At 51.8% G+C, this 20,397-nt stretch overlaps 3 protein-coding genes across 9 annotated transcripts in view; 1 reads left to right on the top strand and 2 right to left on the bottom strand.

Moving 5' to 3' along the window:
* HAS3 (hyaluronan synthase 3) overlaps positions 1–14,739 on the top strand; it is a 27,076-nt gene extending 12,337 nt beyond the window's left edge. For 2 of the 5 annotated variants that reach the window (XM_043437936.1, XM_043437933.1), the window contains 3 exons: positions 6,086–6,721; positions 9,677–9,778; positions 10,590–14,739. In XM_043437936.1, the coding sequence (XP_043293871.1) occupies positions 6,086–6,721; positions 9,677–9,778; positions 10,590–11,513 (1,662 nt within the window). In that variant the 3' untranslated portion in view covers positions 11,514–14,739. Of the gene's footprint in view, positions 1–970; positions 2,290–2,739; positions 2,868–3,198; positions 4,449–6,085; positions 6,722–9,676; positions 9,779–10,589 lie in introns of those variants that run through there. The other 3 variants (XM_043437934.1, XM_043437935.1, XM_043437937.1) reach the window with 3 other exon arrangements.
* On the bottom strand, positions 14,331–16,766 carry DERPC (DERPC proline and glycine rich nuclear protein). Of its 2 annotated transcripts, none has more exons than XM_043437939.1 (2): positions 16,059–16,766; positions 14,331–15,998 (listed from the first exon to the last, which is right to left on the bottom strand). In XM_043437939.1, the coding sequence occupies exons 1-2, from the start codon at positions 16,764–16,766 to the stop codon at positions 15,144–15,146; spliced, it is 1,563 nt and encodes a 520-aa protein (XP_043293874.1). In that variant the 3' UTR covers positions 14,331–15,143. The 2 variants fall into 2 exon arrangements, with proteins under 2 accessions (XP_043293874.1, XP_043293873.1); XM_043437938.1 differs by having other exon boundaries at positions 14,331–16,002; positions 16,063–16,766.
* The window catches only part of CHTF8 (chromosome transmission fidelity factor 8), a 10,557-nt gene continuing 4,490 nt past the window's right edge, over positions 14,331–20,397 (bottom strand). The window contains exons 2-4 of one of the 2 annotated variants that reach the window (XM_043437941.1): positions 17,763–17,820; positions 17,381–17,498; positions 14,331–16,987 (exon numbers count right to left, since the gene is read on the bottom strand). In XM_043437941.1, coding sequence (XP_043293876.1) covers positions 16,763–16,987; positions 17,381–17,498; positions 17,763–17,785 — 366 coding nt within the window. In that variant the 5' untranslated portion in view covers positions 17,786–17,820 and the 3' untranslated portion in view covers positions 14,331–16,762. The remainder of the gene's footprint in view (positions 16,988–17,380; positions 17,499–17,762; positions 17,821–20,397) is intronic. The other variant, XM_043437942.1, reaches the window with a different exon arrangement.

Genomic DNA, 20,397 nt, shown 5'->3' with positions numbered 1-20,397 from the left:
CCACAGAACTGAATAGGAGGCTTACCCTCTGGAACCTGGGTAGCAGCCAGTTCAGCACCCTCTGAAATCACGTTTTTAAGTAATTGGGTATGGAATTATTCCTATTTCTAAATCCCCAGTGGTAAGCAGAGATAAATGTGAGCTTTGTTGTATCAGCCCCTTAAAGATTCCCCAACCCACCTCCCCCTGAAGAGACTAATGCAAATAGGGCCCAGCAAAGTGGATGTTAATTACAGGCAAATTCTGCCTGGCCACAAGGGTAAAGCTCTCCTAGCTGTCTGATCACACCAGGTCACCTGGCCCTGAAGACCAGAAAAAGAGAATTTGCTCCCCAGGGGAAGCCTTTTAGGGGGCCAAGCCAGTGGATATGGGAAGAGTGTTTACTGTTCTCATAATGGTGCCCTGGGCCTGCTGTTTATTTCAGAGGTTTTAATTGACTAGTAGGTGGTGCTATACCAGCTCACCACCTATAAACCTCCCTGGAACCAGCTGAGTGAGTTAGGCACTAAGCCTGTGGGACAAATTTAGAGTCTTGGAAATTAACTAGGCATGAGATGATCGCGGAGCAGCCCCAGGAAACTTGCACGCGGAGAAGTCATGCTGCTGCGTTGCTGAGGGCAGAAGGGATCTTTCCAAACTGGCTGCTCTGTTCCTTAATTGTCTAAACAGGTCACTTGCAAGCAGCCAGTTGGCTGGATCTGACTCAGACACATTTGGCCTGACCTGTGGAGTGTCTTTTAACGTTTGAATTTGTAGCTAACACTTCAATAGGAGAAGACTTCACATAAGAATCTGAATTTCTGGCTTCTAACAACAGAGCACCTGGCCACGCTGGGCCATCCCTCTCAAAGGGACATCTCCTTTAAATGGGGCGTTCACTTCCCACCAAGCTGGTCACTCATAGCTGCCCAGCCTCTGCTTGTTTCCCCTGCTCTAAAAATTTGTAGATTGCAAATTTGGGTGGGAGGTAGAATTAGATAGCTCCTCCAGTCTGGCAAGCCCCTGGGTGTAGAGGCAGTAGTTAGAGCTCATGGAGTCCTTAATGCAATTGAGACAAGGCATTTTTCATGAACACTGAACTTCCTGCCACCAAGTGTCACACCCTGGAGGGATAGGTGTGTAGAATCCATAGCATTGGCAAGCAGATGCCATTCTCTGGTTGAAGTTGGCTGGACTTAACCTTTACTGGGCACTAACTCTCAGTCAGTCTTTTCAAGCTTTATGACAGTCCTGTCAAGTAGTCCCATCTCTGGGATGAAGACACTGAGGTTAGTGCCACATGGCTAGTGAAAGAACTTACTCCAAGGGCTTAACCAAGGTCTTCTCTCTCTCCACTTGAGCTTCAGTAGCTGTGGTGCATAGGCTTAGTTGCTCCTTGGCATGTGGGGTCTTCCTGGATCAGGGATCAAACCCATGTCCCCTACATTGGCAGCCAGATTCTTAACCACTGGACCCTCAGGGAAGTCCTGAACACTTGTTATAAAAAGCACACACACAAAAAGAATGTTTAAACTTGATTTTCTCAAGCAAGAGTCCAAAATGATTTGGTTTATATACTGCAAGATGGGAGTGGGTGATGTGTCAAGGGTCTGTTTACCTGGGGGACTGAAGGGTGAGCTCTGTGGCCCAGCTGAGTCACGGTGAGCCCCTAAGACTTCTGAGAGGAGCAACTTGGAGACTGCAACTCACATTCCTATAAATTTTCGTAGCAATTGTCCCAGGGGTATCCAGGAGATATGTAAATTCATTTTTTACTAGTCTTCAATTATAATACATCCAAGATTTTCCGAGATTTAGAAACCATTGTGTTCAGCTGATTGTAAACTTCCTTCCTTGAATGCTAAGAACTCCCCATCTCTCCCTAACCCTACCCCACCCCACCTCACCTCACCCAGGTCTAGCGTCAGCTTTGGGGAACTTGGAAACCTCTGGTGATAAGGTCAGTTGGGAATTTAGGAAGTCGTGGGTGTCGGAAGTAAAGGTGTAAAAAACGGGGAGGAGGAATTGGTTTTGGCTCTAGGACACAGGGAACTTTCAAGGTTCTTGCAAAACCGTTGCAGCTCTTGAAAGCCTTAAAGTCATCAGCGCCCCACTGCGGAATTCAGAGCTTGTCACAATTGTTAACACTTTCTTTGACCAGTTTTTTTGTATTTAACGAGTATTGTCTTCTGATCCTTCTTTACCCCCAGCAGGAAGGTTCTGCTGTTTTGGCTTTAGGGAGTGTTCTACACAAAGCACAGCCCCTTCGCTTGCAGCAGTCGGGGGATTTCTACCTGCTTGGTTTGCAGGGTGAGTAGAGTTCGAGGCTTAGAAGGCGGGGCGCGGGGCAGAGGGCAACTGAGAGTCACAATTTTGGAAGCCCCTGTGGGTTATACTGAAGTTAACTGCGCTTCAGGTTCCAGGTTGAGCACAATGACCCCCTCTTCCCTGGGCAGTTGGTCCCGGGCCGAGCGCGGCGGAACTCGGCTTTCGGCTTCGGTTGGGGAACCGCAATTTCGGAGTGTGCAGAGGCTGCGAGTCTTTCCGAACAGGAGGAGCCGCGTCCACTCGGGACCCTGCGTCCCGCCGCGCGCCGGCCGCGTGGGGCCACCCCCGGCCGAGCCGGGAAGAGGGTGCTCCTCGCAGCCCTCGGGGGAGCCCTCCCACTCTTCCCAACTTTCCCGGCCCCAGGGCCGGAGGAGGGCGCTTCTCCCGGCGGGGGCGCGCTCGGTACTTAAAGGCTGCTCGGCGGGGCCAGCGCTCGTCAGTCGGAGCGCGCGGCAGCAGCGGCGCACCGTGAAGAGAGGCGCGGCGGCGAGGAGCGGGAGGAGGGGCATGGAGCCGCCGCGGGCCTGCTGAGCACCGGAGCGCGGGCAGCCGGCGGCACGGTGAGCGCGGGCCTGGCCGACCGGCCAGCCCTCTCGGAGGGGCGGGCTGCCCGAGGGACCCGGGCGCGCCGGGCTCCAGCGGTGCCGCTTGCTGAGCCCCGCGGACCCCGCCGGCTCCCCCAGCCGTGTGGGTGCTGCATGCAGCGCCGCGAGGCGGGCTGAGGGCTGCGGCATCTCCAGGCTTCCCGGCGGCCGTTCCTGTAGCCCCCTCCCCACTGACCCCTCCTCCCTTTCTTCCTCCATCCTTTCCTTCTCCAGCCTCTCCTCCCTTCCTCCCTTGCGGCTCCCGTTTTGTGAATGGATTAGGAGGTGGACGACGGTGAGGGGCTCGAGGCTGGCTGGAGTTTCTCGCTGCCCCAGGCCCGCCCGGGTGTGCGCACCTGTGCAGGCACCAAAATTTTCGGCGCCCCGGTTACTGCGGGTCAGCCGGGCCATGGCCGCAAGTACCCGCGGCCTGGGCTCCCCTTCCCTTGCGGCCTCGGAGGGGCTGGGAGGGCGGCCAGGCGCAAAGGAAAGAGCCCGTGCCCCGCGCACAAGTTTCCGTCCTGCCGCGCGTGTGGGCCCCGCAGAAGGGCACACCTGTCAGCTGGAGAGCCTACAGACTGGGCAGCCCCGCGCAGCGTCGGGAGCAGATTGGCGGCGTTCGTCTTCGGCTGGAGGTTTCCTCTTTCCCACGTCTCTCGGTGTAGGGGGAGGGCTCAGAGAGCGTCCCCAATCTCTTGCCCTTGAAGCCGGGTGCGCATTAACCTACAGGGGCCGAGCTCTCCTGGATCTCCTCTGAGCAAAGGGGGTGTAGGGGGACAAGAGGCTCCTCTCCGCCGGCTTGAGGGGTGACACGGCCCCTTGTCTGGGCAGGGCCACTTGAGGCGGAGCTGGCACCAGAGCCTGATTGCACATGGGGTCTCTGGCTGCGGGACCTTCTTGGGGCCTCTGTGATGTAGGGGTGCCAGGATAAAGCCTCTAGTTCCTGAGCGGGGGAGGAGGGGTCCTGCCCCAGGAAAGGAGGGGGCCGGCGACACTGAGGATGCCGCCTTTGTCTGCAGGCACACTTTGCCAAGGTAGCGCCCGCCTCCCCCCACCCCCCAGGAGGTGAGTGGGGCCTGGTCCGACTGATTCCTTGCATTTTCCGTTTCTTCCCGGCTGGGTCGTGGGAAACGGGCACGTGGGTGTGGCCGGGACCGCGTTCGTTAGAAAGCCAAGGTCTGGTGGGGGTGAGAAGCATGGCTAGTGTCTTCCGGGCTGCGTTACCCTGGTGGGCACCGCCTCTGGCACTGCACCGAGGCGGGGCGCCAGCGCCGGGCAGGTTGCTGGGTTGGTCTCGGCGCCCCCTGCTCTTTACCAGCGCGCAGGCAGGCAGCAGTGCCCGCAGCGCCCCCATGGCATATAAGCTCTAGAGGGGGGGTGGGGGCGCTCCTGGGTGGTGGATGCAGGGCCTAGGGACCCGTGGGCTGCAAGCGCATACGAGGCCCCCCCCCCCCCGGGGGGGTAGACAAGGACGGCTGGGAATCCTGCAGAGGAAGCACACGGCAGGCTCCCCGGGACAGTGGGGCAGAGCGCCCGGAGGCCGAGCTTCCCGGAGAGGTGAGGCTGCCAACAGCACTTTCCGGACCGAAGCTGCTGGAATGCTGCTGAGGCCTGTCTCCGGTTGATTTAGGCACCGACTGCGTGTTCCTCACCCCTCCTGTGTGAAGGGTGGCAGGGGAACCAGCCCCTAGAAAGGAAGTGTGTTTGTGTTGAGGTGGCAGTCAGGAGTCAGTTTGAGTGAGACCCAGACTTGGAGCAAGCTTGGAAGTGAGACCCCTTTGTCTGTAAAGGGTGGGCGGTGGTGGTAACAGGATTCTCCAGATCAGGCAGGTGGCAAGGAGAGGAGATGGGATGAGGGCCTCAGAGTGGAGGGCAGGGAGCTGTCCTCATCAGCCTTCCCCCAACCTCTCCCCTCCCCTACTCAGATAGTCCTTCAGGGCTACTAATCAGTATAATGATTTACCTGGGACCTATGGAACAAGAAACCATTGGAATCGCTCCCCAGGGGAGTTGCTAAGTCCCAGAGAATTTGGGCAAGATCAGGCAGCCAGGGCGATAGTAGGGCTCTGTCTCCAGCACAAGGCTTCAAGTACCAAGTGCTAGACTCGGCTCACTAAAACATAGCTCTTTCCAGATGGGCAGATGCTAGAAGTCCTGAGTTTTCCTAACAAAACCTGCCAGCATTTCCTGGAGTAGCGGGGCAGGGGTACATGGACAGAGATTGCACGCGGGCACTAGGACCAAGTGGGTGGGGCTTCCCGGGCAGGCACCCGTCCCAGCCCCTGGGCTGCTGCAGTGGTGCTGCAGTCCCCCTGGTGCCCCAGTGCTGGGCTTCCAGGAGGGCTGTCCACACCCCAGCTCTCATTTCCTTTTCTCTCCCTTGTCTGCTTTTCCTGGTTACTTTCCCTTTCTTTGCTGCCTCTCAAGTCAAAGAGAAAAAGGTGAGAAAGCAGAGAAGGTTGGTAAACTTTCTCTTACAGATTTAGTTGTTTTGAGAAAGGGAAGCTGTTTCCTCCTTTTTTCCCTCAGGCACCTCTTTATGTTTCCTGCTCTTTCTCATCTTTTCCTTCCCCACTTTCTTCATGGTGTGATCCCCTGGTGGGTGTAGGGCATAAAGTCTGTCTACCTGCCCTTGCCCCTCCACTTCCTCCCTCTTCTTGGCTTCTCAGATGCTCAGAGCTTCCTCTGGCCTCAGGCTCAGCCCTACTGAAGCTTGCCTGTGAGAGCGTTGGGTCAGGTAGATCCCAGTTCTGCCACCAGCTAGGTCTCTCTCAGATCTCTCTGGCTTGGGTTTAGCTAATGATAGTAAATGCTGCTTTGAGTGCTTTATGTATACAACCCATTAAATCCTCAAAGATGTTAGGAGGTTAGTGCTGCAACACACATCTTACAGGTGAATAAACTAAGGGGTAGAACAGGCACACAGTAAGTGGCAGAACTGAGTATTCTTGCCTGGAGAATCCCATGGACAGAGGAGCCTGTCCTCTGTCTATACTAAACTACTAAACTCAACTACTACTACTATTAGTCTGGCTTTCGAGTCTCTAATCTTAGTCATGCTCAGTAAATGGTGATGGTTGTTATTAGTGGGTCATTTCCCTGGGTCTAGGCCAGGCCCAGAGAAAATGCCCCCATGGCCATTGACCAGAGAAGCTGCCTCCTGCTGACCCACCTCTCGCACCTTCTCCCACCAGATGCCGGTGCAGCTGACAACAGCCCTGCGCGTGGTGGGCACCAGCCTGTTTGCCTTGGCAGTGCTGGGTGGGATCCTGGCAGCTTATGTGACAGGCTACCAGTTCATCCATACAGAAAAACACTATCTGTCCTTCGGGCTGTACGGTGCCATCCTGGGCCTGCACCTGCTCATCCAGAGCCTATTTGCCTTCCTGGAGCACCGGCGCATGCGGCGGGCAGGCCGGACCCTGAAGCTGCCCTCCCCACTGCGGCGCTCGGTGGCGCTCTGCATCGCTGCGTACCAGGAGGACCCCGACTACCTGCGCAAGTGCCTGCGCTCAGCCCAGCGCATCGCCTTCCCCGACCTCAAAGTGGTCCTGGTGGTGGATGGCAACCGCCAGGAGGATGCCTACATGCTGGACATCTTCCATGAGGTGCTCGGCGGCACCGAGCAAGCCGGCTTCTTTGTGTGGCGCAGCAACTTCCATGAGGCGGGTGAGGGCGAGACGGAGGCCAGCCTGCAGGAGGGCATGGACCGCGTTCGGGACGTGGTGCGGGCCAGCACCTTCTCATGCATCATGCAGAAGTGGGGAGGCAAGCGAGAGGTCATGTACACAGCCTTCAAGGCCCTTGGTGATTCGGTGGACTACATCCAGGTGAGGGTGCCTCCCTAGGTGTGTGTGGACGTGTGGATGTGTCCAGCCAGCGAGGCATACTCTCCTGGGGAATTTTAGGTCCAGTCAAAGTCCCTTGTGTCATGTACTTTCCTCCCCTACACTTCAGAAGGCAGTAAACACAGTAATTTTCAACAGCTGTCCTGGGGTCAAGAAGACCTAGGCGGGAATCTTGGATCTGCTGGTACTTAACTCTGTGAATCTGAGCAGATCTCTGGAATCTGGGCAGGTCTGTGGATTGGTATCCCCAGAGTGGTATAGCATTTATTTTATATAATTTATATAATTAATATATATATATAATATATATATAATATATATATATAAAATTATAATTTATATAGCATTTATTTTATACCAGACACTGTTGTAGGTACTTCATATGTTTTAGTTCTTTTAATCCTCATAATATTCCTAGGGGATCGGTACCACGCTTATTTCTACTTACAGAAACTGAGCCTGAAGTGCAGTTGCCTAAAGCCTAACTTGCCTAACTGTCACACAGCAGTAATGAGCAGAGCCAGGAGTTGAGCCCAGGGTGTTTGTCCTTGTGCAATACTGCCGCACCATTGGCAGAGTGGGGATGAGCCTCTTCATACAGTATGGGGAAGAGCAAAAAAGAATCATGCTCCAAAGCACTCAGATAGTTTTAGTTATGGGTTGATGAAAAGTCTCACTCTTTCTGGTGTCAAGTTCTTGTCTGTAAGGCGGAGGGACACAGGTGGGAATCACCCCCCGGCTCAGTGCTGCAGCCATCTTGGCAGGGCCAGGACCCCAACAGACCCTGCCTTGCTTCCAGCTGAAGCGGGCATTGACACCTCCTCTTTGGAAATTTTATTATGTTGACAAGGTAACATGGCTCCAGTTTTCATATAACAAAACCTAGAGAAAACTGATCAAAGATTATGCATCTCAGTGCCAAGTGGAAACTGACACCCAGGACCCAGATTTGTGGTCCAGCGTCTGTTCGGTCTCTGTTCCTGCCCTTCTCCACATGTGCCCATCGCTTGGATGAACAGCAGCTGCTGTGGCCGCCCACCTACGCACCAGCACAGTCTTGCTGACAGCGTGTTGTGTACTCCAGTATTTAAATTTTCTATACAGTACCCACCTAAAATTAGCTTGCTGCAGGTTTTTTTGTCTTGGCTGTTTGGAAAGTTGCACCCTTGCGTAAGAGTTGGTACACCTGCCTCTTCCTGCCTTCCTAGGCCCAAGGGCCTCCTCAGCACCAGAGAGGGAGGGCTGTGAGACAGGTCTTGACTCTACAGTCCATTTAGGGTCAAGGGGCCTCTGAGACTTGCCTGTGGACTCAGACGACTTAGAAAAAGCCCTTGAGCCCTGGCACAGGCTAAAGCCGTAGTGACTGCCGTCTCTTCCCTCGAAGCACAGGATCCCCCCAACCCTGCCCTCCCACACCTCCTCCTTTCCTGTGTGTCCGGTGGGTTGGAACCCACCTTCCTTTCAGTGTGTTCACATGGGCTCACTGCCTGGGGCAGCCCTGGGCCTGCCTGTCAGTGAACACTCTGGATTTCAGTCTGTCTTCATGAGCCCCGCTGAAGGTGTCTTTCCCTCTTCAGAAGATAAGCCTGCTTCAGCCAGTGGGGAAGCCCAGGCAGCCAAGAGCGATAGCCTTTCCTAATCTTACTCAGTTGGAAAGACCTCCCTGGGGTGAAGGAAGTGCCACAGTGTGAGGAATCAGAGTCAGGGCTGGAGTAGTTGTGTGACCAGCAGTGCTGGGAAGCTTGACCTGTAAGCTGAGGAGGTTCTGGGAGTGTGGCCTGAGGCTCCTGCGACCTTCCCAGTCTGGGCCAGTACTGTAAGGATGTGTCAGGGGGGAGGCAGGAGGGAATGGCTGCGATGACTGCCTGGTTGCCCTCTGCCCTCCGCTGCTTGTCTGCAGCACTGAGGCTCCAGCGTGGAGAGAGAAGCAGAGTGTTGGGGTGCAGCCCCCTTCCTGCAGGCTGGCAGGCTCTCACTCAGCAGCTTCAGTAGAAGAACTTTAGGCTTTTGCAGAATAGGTTCTGGGCTCATCTGTGGGTACTGTTTCTTGCTCTGTCAGGGGTCAGGAAACTAGTTCCCCTACCCAGTGGTTATCTGGGATTTTTACACCATCTCAGTAACTTTCTAAAATGTAGACAAGGAGTCAGGCAATAGGATAAGTGTTTGTAGTACAAGGTTCAACTATTAACAATAATTGGTCACCCAACGGAATCAAACCAGGAGTCTCCCATGGAGAGGAGGGTGGATGGGCAGGATTTGATCCAGGTTCTGAGCGGAGGAGCTGCTGCCAGCTTCTAGGCCCACCCAGGGCTGGAACCTAGGCGAAAACAGCCCTTGGCTCTGCTGGGCCCTAGTCTGGGAGTCCCGGCCCGCAGGGCACAAATGGCCTGGCAGCCACACTGGTGGGGCTGTGGCTGGGCTAGATACACCCTCCACTGGGGCTGGCTGGCTAAGGGGCTGAAACAGGGCAGCCCCGTTCGTGATGATCCGTGAGCAAGCTTTGGTGGTAGCCTCCGGCAGGAGCCATTTCTCAGCCTTCTGAGCAATGTCTGCTGGCCTTGCTCGAGTCACAGTGCCTGTCAATCTGATTTCAGTGACGTTTTCCTTTCTTCCCAAGGACCTCAGAGAAATACATTAAGACCACTTCTGAGGAGCCTGGCTCAGTCAGGGATAAAGATCTGTCCAGTACTAGACACTTCTCCCTTTCTGTGCCCACCACTGAGAGTCCCCTGGGTTCCTCTCTCAGCCAAGCAGCTATCAAGTCGGTACCTGAACTCTCCTGTTTCTTTCCACCCCTTCTATTTGGCATAGGTCTCTTTGTTAGTGGTCTGAAGTGTGTCTGGTGAAGGGGTTATGTCCCTCAGGCAGTAAGCCACCAGGGGTGGGTGTGTGGGTGTGTCTGTGTCAGAATGGACTGACAGTGCCTTCCTTCTGCAGGTATGTGACTCTGACACTGTGCTGGATCCAGCCTGCACCATTGAGATGCTTCGAGTCCTGGAGGAGGACCCTCAAGTAGGGGGAGTCGGGGGAGATGTCCAAGTAAGAAGTAACCGAGGATTCCTGGGGGTGGAGGGTCTGGATTCTGCTTCTTCATCTAATTGGATATACTGGGGAAGTGTGCATTTTGTTTTTGAAGGGGGTTTCCTCTTTGACAGTTTCATTGGCATTGAAGGGCTCATCTGCTACCCAACCCCTTTCCTGTTCTATCTTCCACTGGAGGGAGGGAGGGCAGAAAATAAGTGGTATGAGGAGAGCCTGTGCTGCTGGGAGGGGCACAGTGTTCTGAGGCCATCCATCCTAGAGGGTGCTTCCTTTTTGGCTGGTGGTGCAGCAAGTACCTCCAAAGTTAGACCCCCTGAAAAACACTTCCTGATGGGACATGACACTGAAGAGCTCTGTGCAGTGGTATGAATAAAGGGCCAGAATCTTCTTCCAGGGGAACTGCTGGCAACATACCATGTCTTCCCAAGAAGCTTTCAAACTGCAGAGAGGGTCAGGATGGGGGACTGGGGTGTTACTTTGCTTCTTTCTCAAGCCTTTCTCTCAGCCACCACCACAGGCTGCCTCCTGAGATTGAAGGTGGCTTTGGCTGCTAGAGCAACTTCATTGGGACAGTCGGTGCCTATGACAGAGGAGAGGTGGGGCTGGTGCTGAGAAGAGTTGACTGGGTGTGGTTGCCTCCTCTCAGCCTCTGGTTTCCCAGCTCTGAGTGAGCTGGGACTCATGGCCAGGAACTAGAGCAAAGGGCTAGGGATCTCAGAGTGTAGGGAGGCCTCCTGGTCTCTGGTGTCTGTCTCCTGGGGCTCTTGTCCTCAGGCAAGGAGGCCCAGAATCTCTGGTTCCCTTGCAGATCCTCAACAAGTACGATTCATGGATCTCCTTCCTGAGCAGTGTGCGGTACTGGATGGCCTTCAACGTGGAGCGGGCTTGCCAATCCTACTTTGGCTGTGTGCAGTGCATCAGCGGGCCCTTGGGCATGTACCGTAACAGCCTCCTTCAGCAATTCCTGGAGGACTGGTACCACCAGAAGTTTCTGGGCAGCAAGTGCAGCTTTGGGGATGACCGGCACCTCACCAACCGAGTCCTGAGTCTCGGCTACAGGACTAAGTATACAGCTCGTTCTAAATGCCTCACGGAGACCCCCACCAAGTACCTCCGGTGGCTCAACCAGCAGACCCGCTGGAGCAAGTCTTACTTCCGGGAGTGGCTCTACAACTCTCTGTGGTTCCACAAGCACCACCTCTGGATGACCTACGAGTCAGTGGTCACGGGTTTCTTCCCCTTCTTCCTCATTGCCACAGTCATACAGCTCTTCTACCGGGGCCGCATCTGGAACATTCTCCTCTTTCTGCTGACAGTGCAGCTAGTGGGCATTATCAAGGCCACCTACGCCTGCTTCCTGCGAGGCAACGCAGAGATGATCTTCATGTCGCTCTACTCCCTTCTCTATATGTCCAGCCTCCTGCCGGCCAAGATCTTTGCCATTGCTACCATCAACAAGTCTGGCTGGGGCACCTCTGGCCGAAAAACCATTGTGGTGAACTTCATTGGCCTCATCCCTGTGTCCATCTGGGTGGCAGTCCTCCTTGGGGGGCTGGCCTACACAGCTTACTGCCAGGATCTGTTCAGTGAGACAGAGCTGGCCTTCCTGGTCTCTGGGGCCATCCTGTATGGCTGCTACTGGGTGGCCCTCCTCATGCTGTACCTGGCCATCATCGCCCGGCGATGTGGGAAGAAGCCAGAACAGTATAGCTTAGCCTTTGCTGAGGTGTGATGCAGCCCCCAAGCAGAGCGGGAAGAGTGCAATGGGTAAGGGAGGGAAGGGGAACGGAAGAGAAGACAGGGTGGGAGGGAGAGGGAGTGCTGTTTTAGTTTCTTAATGGTCCAAAGTGCAAAGAATGGTGACTGTCGTATGGCCTGGGACAGTTCTGCTTCGAGGAGGCAAGTCCAGTGCAGCGGAGGAGGCAGAGGAGGCACTGTTTTCAGGCCACTTGTCTGCTGCCTCCGCACATACAGGGGGCCTCTGGGCAAGATTCCACTTCCTCCCCTGAAATCCAGAGGGAACTCAGAAGTGTACTAAAGCAAACAGTAAGTTCCCTTCAGTGGCAGCTTCTCACAGGTGAGTGAGCAACGAGGGCCCATGGGAGGGGTTCTCAGTCCACCTGAACACAATCAGAGGTGGTGGGAGTACTTCTGAGTGATCTGGGCCAGCTAGTAACATGTCCCCACCTCAGTCTAGTTATCAATGCAATAAGATTGTGCCTGAAATACAAGGCCCAGAAGCCTGATCTTTGGGCATCAGAAAACAGGGTCCAGGAATGGTGCTTTCTTATGTGAAGTACCTCATTCCACATCTCAGCATCCCAAGGATGAGCCAGACTAGCAGGGAGTTAGCACTGTACTGTTTTTAAGTGTGTGTGTGTGTGTGTGTGTGTGTGTGTGTGTATGTTAAAAAGGAAAGCTGGCCAGGAGGAACAAACATTGATGGTGGTGCTAAAAGCCATGGGTTACATGGAGGCTGGGAGCTGACTGTATTCTACCTGGAAATTGCCCAAACATCTAGATTAGCTTGTCTGTGATCTCTTCTGAGGAGGTGAAATGTTTTGGTCATCTACCAAGAAGATCAAACCCTAATGTGATAAGAAAGGAAGTGAGGACTTGGGTATTACAAACTGTATACTCCTGAATTCCTCTTTCAAATTCAGCTCTAAGCCAGCCTCCTTACTTGGCTTCCCTTCACGGTGATAGTCACCTCTCCCACCCTCCTCCTCACCAAGTTTTTCAAGGTGGCGAGTGAGACAGAGCCTAGGGCTCTCCTCGGCCCCTCTGCAGTCGGCCAGCCTGCCATCAGCATGTGGGGGGAGATCAGGAGTCTCTGACCACACTGGCTGCAGCCTGAAGCTGCCTGGACAGGTTCCTTGGCAGCTGGACAGCACACATGACATTCAGGCTGTAGCTCTTGACAATCACCTCTAATGGAGAGCTTTTCAGCATTCCCTAAGTGAGCCCTCAGTCCAAGCCGGTCATCGTTGAGACTGTCCATCCTCCTCAGTGGCTTCTCCAGGGAATGCTTACAGCCAAGTTGTGGATAGTCACTACTGCACTTGCTTGCTCCTGTCCAGAAACCAAACAAAGGGATGGAACTGGTATCTAAATTCTAAGGTTCTTGTCTTCTCTCACGCCTCTTGAGGATGTTTGATTTTCCTCTGCTTTTTTGGAGAGGGTGTGAGGGAAGGCTGTTTTCTACAGATTTGCAATCCACAAGAGTGCTCTGAGCTCTTGGGTTTAAAACCTGGGATACTGACTAAGCCTTTGACTTAGGGGTTGCTTGCTCCAGTGTGCTCTCTCCAGATGTCCACTCCGGAGGGCCTGCTGACCTGTCAGAACCAGCACCAAGGTGGAGAGTAGTTGGGGGCAAGCCTCTAGTGTGCCCAGGTGCTGCCCATAAAGGAATTAGGTGCACTCTGAGCGACTGGAAAACCTTGGTGCTTCCCTTCATCGCCCGCCAACTCATGGGTTTTCCAGGTGCGCCAACACTGCTGCATCGCACAGGCCTCGCGTTTCTAAGAAGACTGCTGGTTGACATCAGGCCTAATCCATGAAGGCTAGGAAGAGGCAGCAGGCATTTGCTAAAGGCAGTTGTTCCGGGCTCTTCCGTGTTTTTGCTGGCCAAGAAGTAAACTATTTTGAGCACTACAATGGAGGAAATCCGGTCAGCCAACTGCAGAGCTCAGACTTCACTAAGGGCTTGTTTTTCTTCAGCTTTTACTTGAAGGTTAACGTGGGATGGACTCCCAGATGGAGAACACTCGGCAGTCCTACTCTCAGCTCTGCCTTGCACTTAAGAGATTATCAACTTTCCCCAGGTCGAGCAGGCAGGTACAAGTAAGTGGGCTCACAACGTTTGACCTCGACTGGTTTTTCTAAGTTATTTTGTACATTTTTCAGCAGCGAAACCAAACTGGGTCTTCAGCTTTATTCCCGTTTCTTGCAAGGGAAGAGCCTTTATACAATTGGACATGTTTTGTTTTTTCCTCAATGAGAATTTTAATCCTCTTTTGTATTATTTCTACAATTTGTAAACATATTTATTTTTACTTTTTTTTTTTTAACTTTCTGGTGAAATTTTTTATACTGCACTTATTTGTCAAAATAAAGAATCTCACTTACGGCTGGTATCTCTGAACTCCTCCTTTCCTCTCTGAACTAATGAAAGCTCTTTAATTCAGTCCCATGATGGGTGTTTGAGGCAGAACTAGTTTCAGCAAGGTAATTCCCATGGAACTCAGAAGCAGGTAACTCGTCAAAGCTGCCTCTGGACCTGGGGATACAGTAGGCCTGCCTGGTAACTGCACACCTGTGGTGGCTTGGTTTTTACTGCAGAGGATGCATAGGGTCTGTGGAGAAACTACTGAGCCAATGAGTTAGCCCTAGCTAACCAGTTAAGGCTAAAAATCAAAGCTTGCTTCCTCCTTGAGTGAAAGTATATTATCTTGAGAGGTCATGGAGGATTCTGGCCAAGTTGAAACAATGAAAAGCAGTGGTTAAACTTCCTTCCCTGTGGAACAGGTAATAAAAAGGGAGTGAAATCAACAGCCCTCTCGTCTCATTTATTAAAGAAACAGTAAGAAAAGATACAATGCGGGAAAAACACCAACCATCCTTTCACATCAGGCTGAACAGAGCACAGTGATTTCTCCCCTTTATCCCCCCACCCCCACCCCAATTCCCATAATCCCATCCACATCAGTTTAATCTTGAGGTTCTTTGATTGGGAGTTACCAGTGGAGAGGGAGTTGGATGAGCAGTGGAGCCTTGGTTCTGGCTTCCTCTAAGTCCCAGGAGAAGGAAGCTGCAGTCCGTCTGGGGATACAGCAGATGCTGTATTTGATGGCTCTCTGAAGTAGCTGCACTTCCCTGTTCTGTGTTCAAGCCCCCGAGGGAAGAAGGTATGGCAGGAGAGGATGACCAGGTCAGTGTTGCAGAAGCATGGTCCTTTCACCAACGCAACATTTCTAGAGAGCAGTGAGCTCCTTCTCCAGTGGTGAGCAGGGGACTATGTATGAATTGGGACCTGCAGGCCAATGTATCCCTGAGGAAAGGTCCACAAGAACAAATCAAGAAACTAGTAAGAAACAAGGGGCAGAAAGCTGTGGGACAAAAGCACAGCAGGTTCCTGAAGGCTGGAGATTCCTTCTCTCAAGGTGGGTTCATTCCCACATGCCAGAGTCCACATCCCACAGGTAACGTTTCCGTCAGTCAAGAAAGACGCAGAGTGGGGAAAAGGCTCGTTTGAACTTGAGCCCCAGGTATGTACTTCAGACTGTAGTTCCATATCTACTCCTTCACCTGCCCAGAACCACAGTGCCTGGAAACCAAGGTGGTCCTGGAGAGAAAATGGTGTTTAAGGGGGTAACATTCCATTTGGGTACATTGCAGCCATTGGACCCCCTGGTCTGGGGAAAGCAGCTGGGTTTGTGCCAGGGAGGCTCCCCACTCTAGGAAATGGAACCAAAGTCTTGCTCACAGGGCCATTCATTCTTGGAAAGGAAGCTGGGTTTACACTGAGGGTCCCAGTTGGCCTTGCAAAAGGAGCTGGGTTGATACCCACGGGGCCTGCTGGCGAAGAGCCTAGGGGCCCTGGAGCTGGCCTGGGGAAGGTAACTGGACCAGGGCCTAATGGGCCAGTAGACCTGGGGAAGGTAGCTGGACTTGGACCCTGTAAGCCAGTGGGCCTTGGGAAGTTAGCTGGGTTGGGGCCTAGTGGCCCAGAGGCTCTTGGGAAAACTGCTGGACTTGAACCCTGGAGGCCAGCAGACCTCTGGAAGTTAATTGGGTTTGAAGCCAATGTGTTAGAAGACTGAGAGAAGGCAGCTGGGTTCAAAGCCCCTGAACCTGTCCCCCTTGGAAAGGGATTAGCATTTACTCCCATAGAGCCAGCAGGCCTTACAAAATGAGCTGAATTAGGGCCAATGGGGCCAGGAGCCCTTGACAGGGGAGATGGATTTGGCCCTGGAAGGCTAATCCCCCGAGAGCCAGGCCCTGCATTTGGGCCTATGGGGCCAGGAAGTCTGGCCATGGAAGATGGGCTTGTGCCCATGTTTCCAGAAGCCTGTGAGAAAGAAGCTGAATTTGCTCCTAAAAGACCTGCTGCTCTTAGAATGGGAGCAAGATCTAGGCCTTGAGGCCCAGCCATTCTTAAGTTAAGACCAGATCCTGTGCCCAAGAGGCCACCTGCTCTGGCATCCAGACTAGGGCCTGGGCCCAGGCCACCTGCCCTTGGATTAGGCCCAAGGCCTGGGCCCAGGCCACTTGATCTTGGGTTGGGCCCAAGGCCGGGACCTGGAAACATACTTGACCTCGGGGCAGGGTTTGTACCTACAAAGCTTGACCTCAGACTGGGACTCGGTCCAGGGCCCAGGCCAACAGGTCTAGGATTGGGAGGACCATTCCCAGAAGTCAACAGGACACCTGCTCTCAGGCTGGGTCCAGATCCAGGGCCCATGGGGCCACCACTTCTGAGGTCAGGACCTGTTCCCAGAAGACCACTTGGCCTTGGGTTGGACACTGGCCCTGGCCCTGGGAGACCCCCTAGCCGTGGGTTGGACAGAGGCCCTGGGCCTGGAAGAGCCCCTGCCCTAGGATTCAGAGTTGACCCTGGGCTTGGGCCCAAGAGCCCACCTGGCCTTGGGAAAGAAACTGCACCTGTGCCAGTGGGGTTCATCCCTCTTGGGAAAGAAGCCAGGCCCGGGTCACGAGCACCAGCAGGGAAAGGTGCTGGATTTGAAGCCAGAGAGCCTGATGAAGTGGGAAAAGGAGTGGGGTTCCTTGGAAACGGGGCCAAATTTCCACCAAGAGAACTGCCTGCCATAAGGAAGGGATCCGAGTTCATACCCAGTGGGTGGCCTGTGTTTAGAACAGGACCCCCCTGGGGTCCCAGGGAACCGTCCAGCCGTCCTCGAGGTGGCAGGGGGGCACGAGTCCAAGGAGTTGGCCGCTCTCGAGGGAAAATCCGAGGCTCTTTCATACTTTCCTGGGGACGTTGGTGATGATGGGCTTGGGGCGAGTTTTAAAAAGGATCTTGTTTTTGATGAGGGCTGTCACCAGGTACCGGGTGCCACTCTCACAGCCAAGTGCATCACAGTCCTGCTGCCCAGGAGTGTGTTTAACAAGGACGGCAAAAGGTCTCTCCAGGTGGATGATCTTCCCGTACAGGATGTGATGCCCCACGATCAGCACAGGGGTTCCCTTCGGCAGAACAAGAAGGAGACGCCTGAGGTTCAGGGCCAAGTCACAAAATTCAGGTGCTTCCAGAGATGCTCTCAGGAGGTGATGCTGGCACCTCCACTCCCTCTGCCACTGCTGAGAAGCCACAACGGACAACCCACCCTCATATCCTTTTTATTCTTTCCAGCCCCAGGTAAGAGAATTTCTACTTTCAGAACCATGACCTTTCCAGATTCCCCAAAGCTAAATTACCCTGCTACTGCAGAGGGCAGGGGTAGAGGGGAGAACAAGTGGGGCCTGGCTAGACCCTGAATAACAAACCTGAGGGCAGTCCTCACTGTGGGTCCTGGGAGCACCACCTTGGTGTAGCTTGCTTTCCTGAGGCATTAGGCAGGGAAAGAAAAGTCCCCTCACCTCAGTGGTGTAATGTAGGTCTCCCAGGAGGTTTCCAGCTAATCCAGTGCTGTGGCGAGCCTCGATCTCCCCCTGTAGCTCCATCAGCACCCATTCTGCCAGGCCTCCAGCCCCAGCACTGCAAGCAAAGGGCTGGCGGTTACACTATTTTGGAGGGGTGAAGGATGAATCATAGTGTCCTACACCACCATTCAAGGCCCAAGGGAACACCTTGTTGAGCACAAGTTCTTGGGAAATTGGGCAGTGCCAAGCACTGAACTCAAAACTGAAAGGCTGGGATTTGTGCCGGATGCATCTGAGGACCCCAATTCTTCCAGGGAAATTTCAAACCTATGTAGACTTAATCATTCAAGCTAAATTAAAGCTCTCAAAATTTACTCACCTGGAAATAACAATCTGCACCATGAGCTTTACGTCTTTAAAAAGCAACGGAAAAGAAGCTGTAAAGGAAAAATATATTTTTTAGGATAATCATAACTAATACTGTGTGCCAGGCACTTTCTAAATGCTTTAGACACATAGAGAATTGCTTCAGATCACCAAGGGTCAACTACCGTGTGGAAAGTTAATAGGTACCACAGTTGTGTTCAAGGTCACATAGCTACTAGTCAACCAGCCAAGATTTGAACCCAAGACATATACTGCAGAGCCCACCCTCTCGTCAGTATGCTAACTTGCCTTTCTCAGGGACATTATATTTTCCATTCTGTGTATGTCTAAAAAACTAAGGAATCCTTTTAGATTTTACTTTTTCCTTTGGTGATGGTGTAAGTGGATGTCTGCCACTTTGGTTATATTTCAAGATTTAAAGGATCCCTCTGAACTAAAAGCTGAGAGAACGGAAAAGGTCCTTCAGACTTTAGTGAATGGTAAGCTTATTTCTAACGTGATTCTCATCAAACACATTGCCCATCTTTCATTTAGACACTCAAACAACCCTGACGCTTCATCTTTCATTTTATACAATGGCCCCATCTGGTGGCAAGTTTGCAGTACTCTACAAGAATGAGTTAAAAGGGGACATTTTTGACTGAAACTGGCTTCTTATACTTGTCTTCCTAAGAAAGGTAGATTGACGGGGGGACTGAAGGGATGGGGGATTTAAACTATGACTTCTGTACAAATCTTTCCAATGAATAGATGAAGGCTAGTGCAAGGTTATCAGATCAGTGTTTACAAACTGTAGAACAAGTTAACAGGTATTTATAATTGTGCTCACAATTAGCAAACACCTGCTTAAACAGGTTTCCTTATTGACATGTCAAGCTTTGTTTTGAATCTCCAGGGAAAAGTATCAATATACTGCCAGCAGCCCTGTATGACAGCAGAACCTCTTACTCTTGAGCACCAAACACACTCTGGAATCACGAGGCTGGTCAATAACTGGACTTTAAGTATAAATACCAGCTAGTATTTATTCAATGTTTACTATGAATCAGACGCTGTGCATATATATTATGAGTGGTATCTCATTCAACTACTTTTAGACAGGGACTTACCCATATTTTGCAGATAAAAGTTACTGAGGGATATACTCTTGCTTATATGTGGTACAAACACAGCTAGCAGATGGCAGAGCCAGCATAAAAACCTAGGCCATCTGACTTCACATTTGTAATCAATACCTCTCAACCAAGGAGAAAACCAAGTGAGAACAAAAAGGCATGAAGGCATCAGGCAGGCACTGCTTACATGCATTTAGCAAGAGCTAAATCAAGAAGGCATGCTGGAGGAAGTCAGACCTTCTGCAGCACCGCCTAGTGTGGTACCCCTTGACCACAGGTAATACACTGCCTCAGGCGAGCAAAGGTCTGACAGGTAAGAAGGCCGTACCTCCACCATCAACAGACCAACCAAAGCACTTTTAATATTCTTCCAAGGTCTCCTGAAGGAGAAAGACTAACAATTTAAAGTTAGAAGCCCTAAGTTCAGGTTCCAGCCTGAAGTGTGGACACTCATCATACACAAGTCACTGTGGGGCTAAAACCTAGATTGTCGGCTTCATTTAACTATTATGAAAACCAAATATTATTAAGACATGTGGAACTGCTTTAGAACACTAACATATAGCTAATTTTTCAAAGGATAAGTAAATCAGCATTTCCACATTATAACTATAAAACTTAAGAGGTAGGTACATTTTAGCCATAAATCAAAAAAGGCTCAATAAATGAAACTGAAGTTGTGAAGTTTCTAAGGGTTAATAAATGCATGTAGATCAAGAAAGAGTTCTTGTAAATGAGTTCTTAAAATTGTATTTATTTTTTGACTGGTAACTGCTTTACAATATTCGTTTAAATAAACTTTTGGTGACTGATGATACAGTGTATTTTCCTTGGTAAGTGTAAGTGATAGTAAAATACAGGTAGTTTCAGAGAAGCAATAAAGTGTTCACATAGATACACATTTTAGGAAAATCACAGCAAGGAAGGAGATTAATCTTTAAGACCTCTGACTTTGAGGTAGGAATGTACGGACTGTTTAGAAAAAGGGTATGTATTAATAGAAATATTTTCGGTGCATTCCCTATTTCCTGGACAGTCTCCTGCTAGAACAAGAATCAAAACAGTGGCCTACTTAGGGCTTTCACTGCCATGGGCCTGGGTCAGAGAACTAAGATCCCACTAGCTGCAAGGTGTGGCCAAAAAAGCTAAATAAATAAAAAGAAGAAGAAAAAGTGGTCGAAGTGGATAAAGGAAAACAGATGTCTGATAGCTGGATCAGAGTAGTTGCACCTCCATACTTGTTGCTAATGCTTCAACAAGCCCACACAGCTCTCTATCCACTTATGTAGGAGGCCCTGCCTGAGCACACTTATTGATACAGGCAGACAGCTAGCAGTTCTCCTAAAAATAAGAATCCTGTGGCCTAAACACTTGTGCTAGACCTAATGAGGCTGGAGATGTGACAACAAATGAAGTTCACATCCAGCTTGCAAGAGTCTAGCTCACAAGAACCCGTGGACTGATATGGCTGTATTTACGTATATGGGGGTATATTTAGCAAGTTAGTATTAA

This window comes from Cervus canadensis, chromosome 18 (genome assembly GCF_019320065.1).
Source record: "Cervus canadensis isolate Bull #8, Minnesota chromosome 18, ASM1932006v1, whole genome shotgun sequence".
Taxonomy (NCBI): Eukaryota; Metazoa; Chordata; class Mammalia; order Artiodactyla; family Cervidae; genus Cervus; species Cervus canadensis.
Note: the sequence above shows the minus strand (reverse complement) of the source record. Positions and strands in the feature narration are given on the sequence as shown.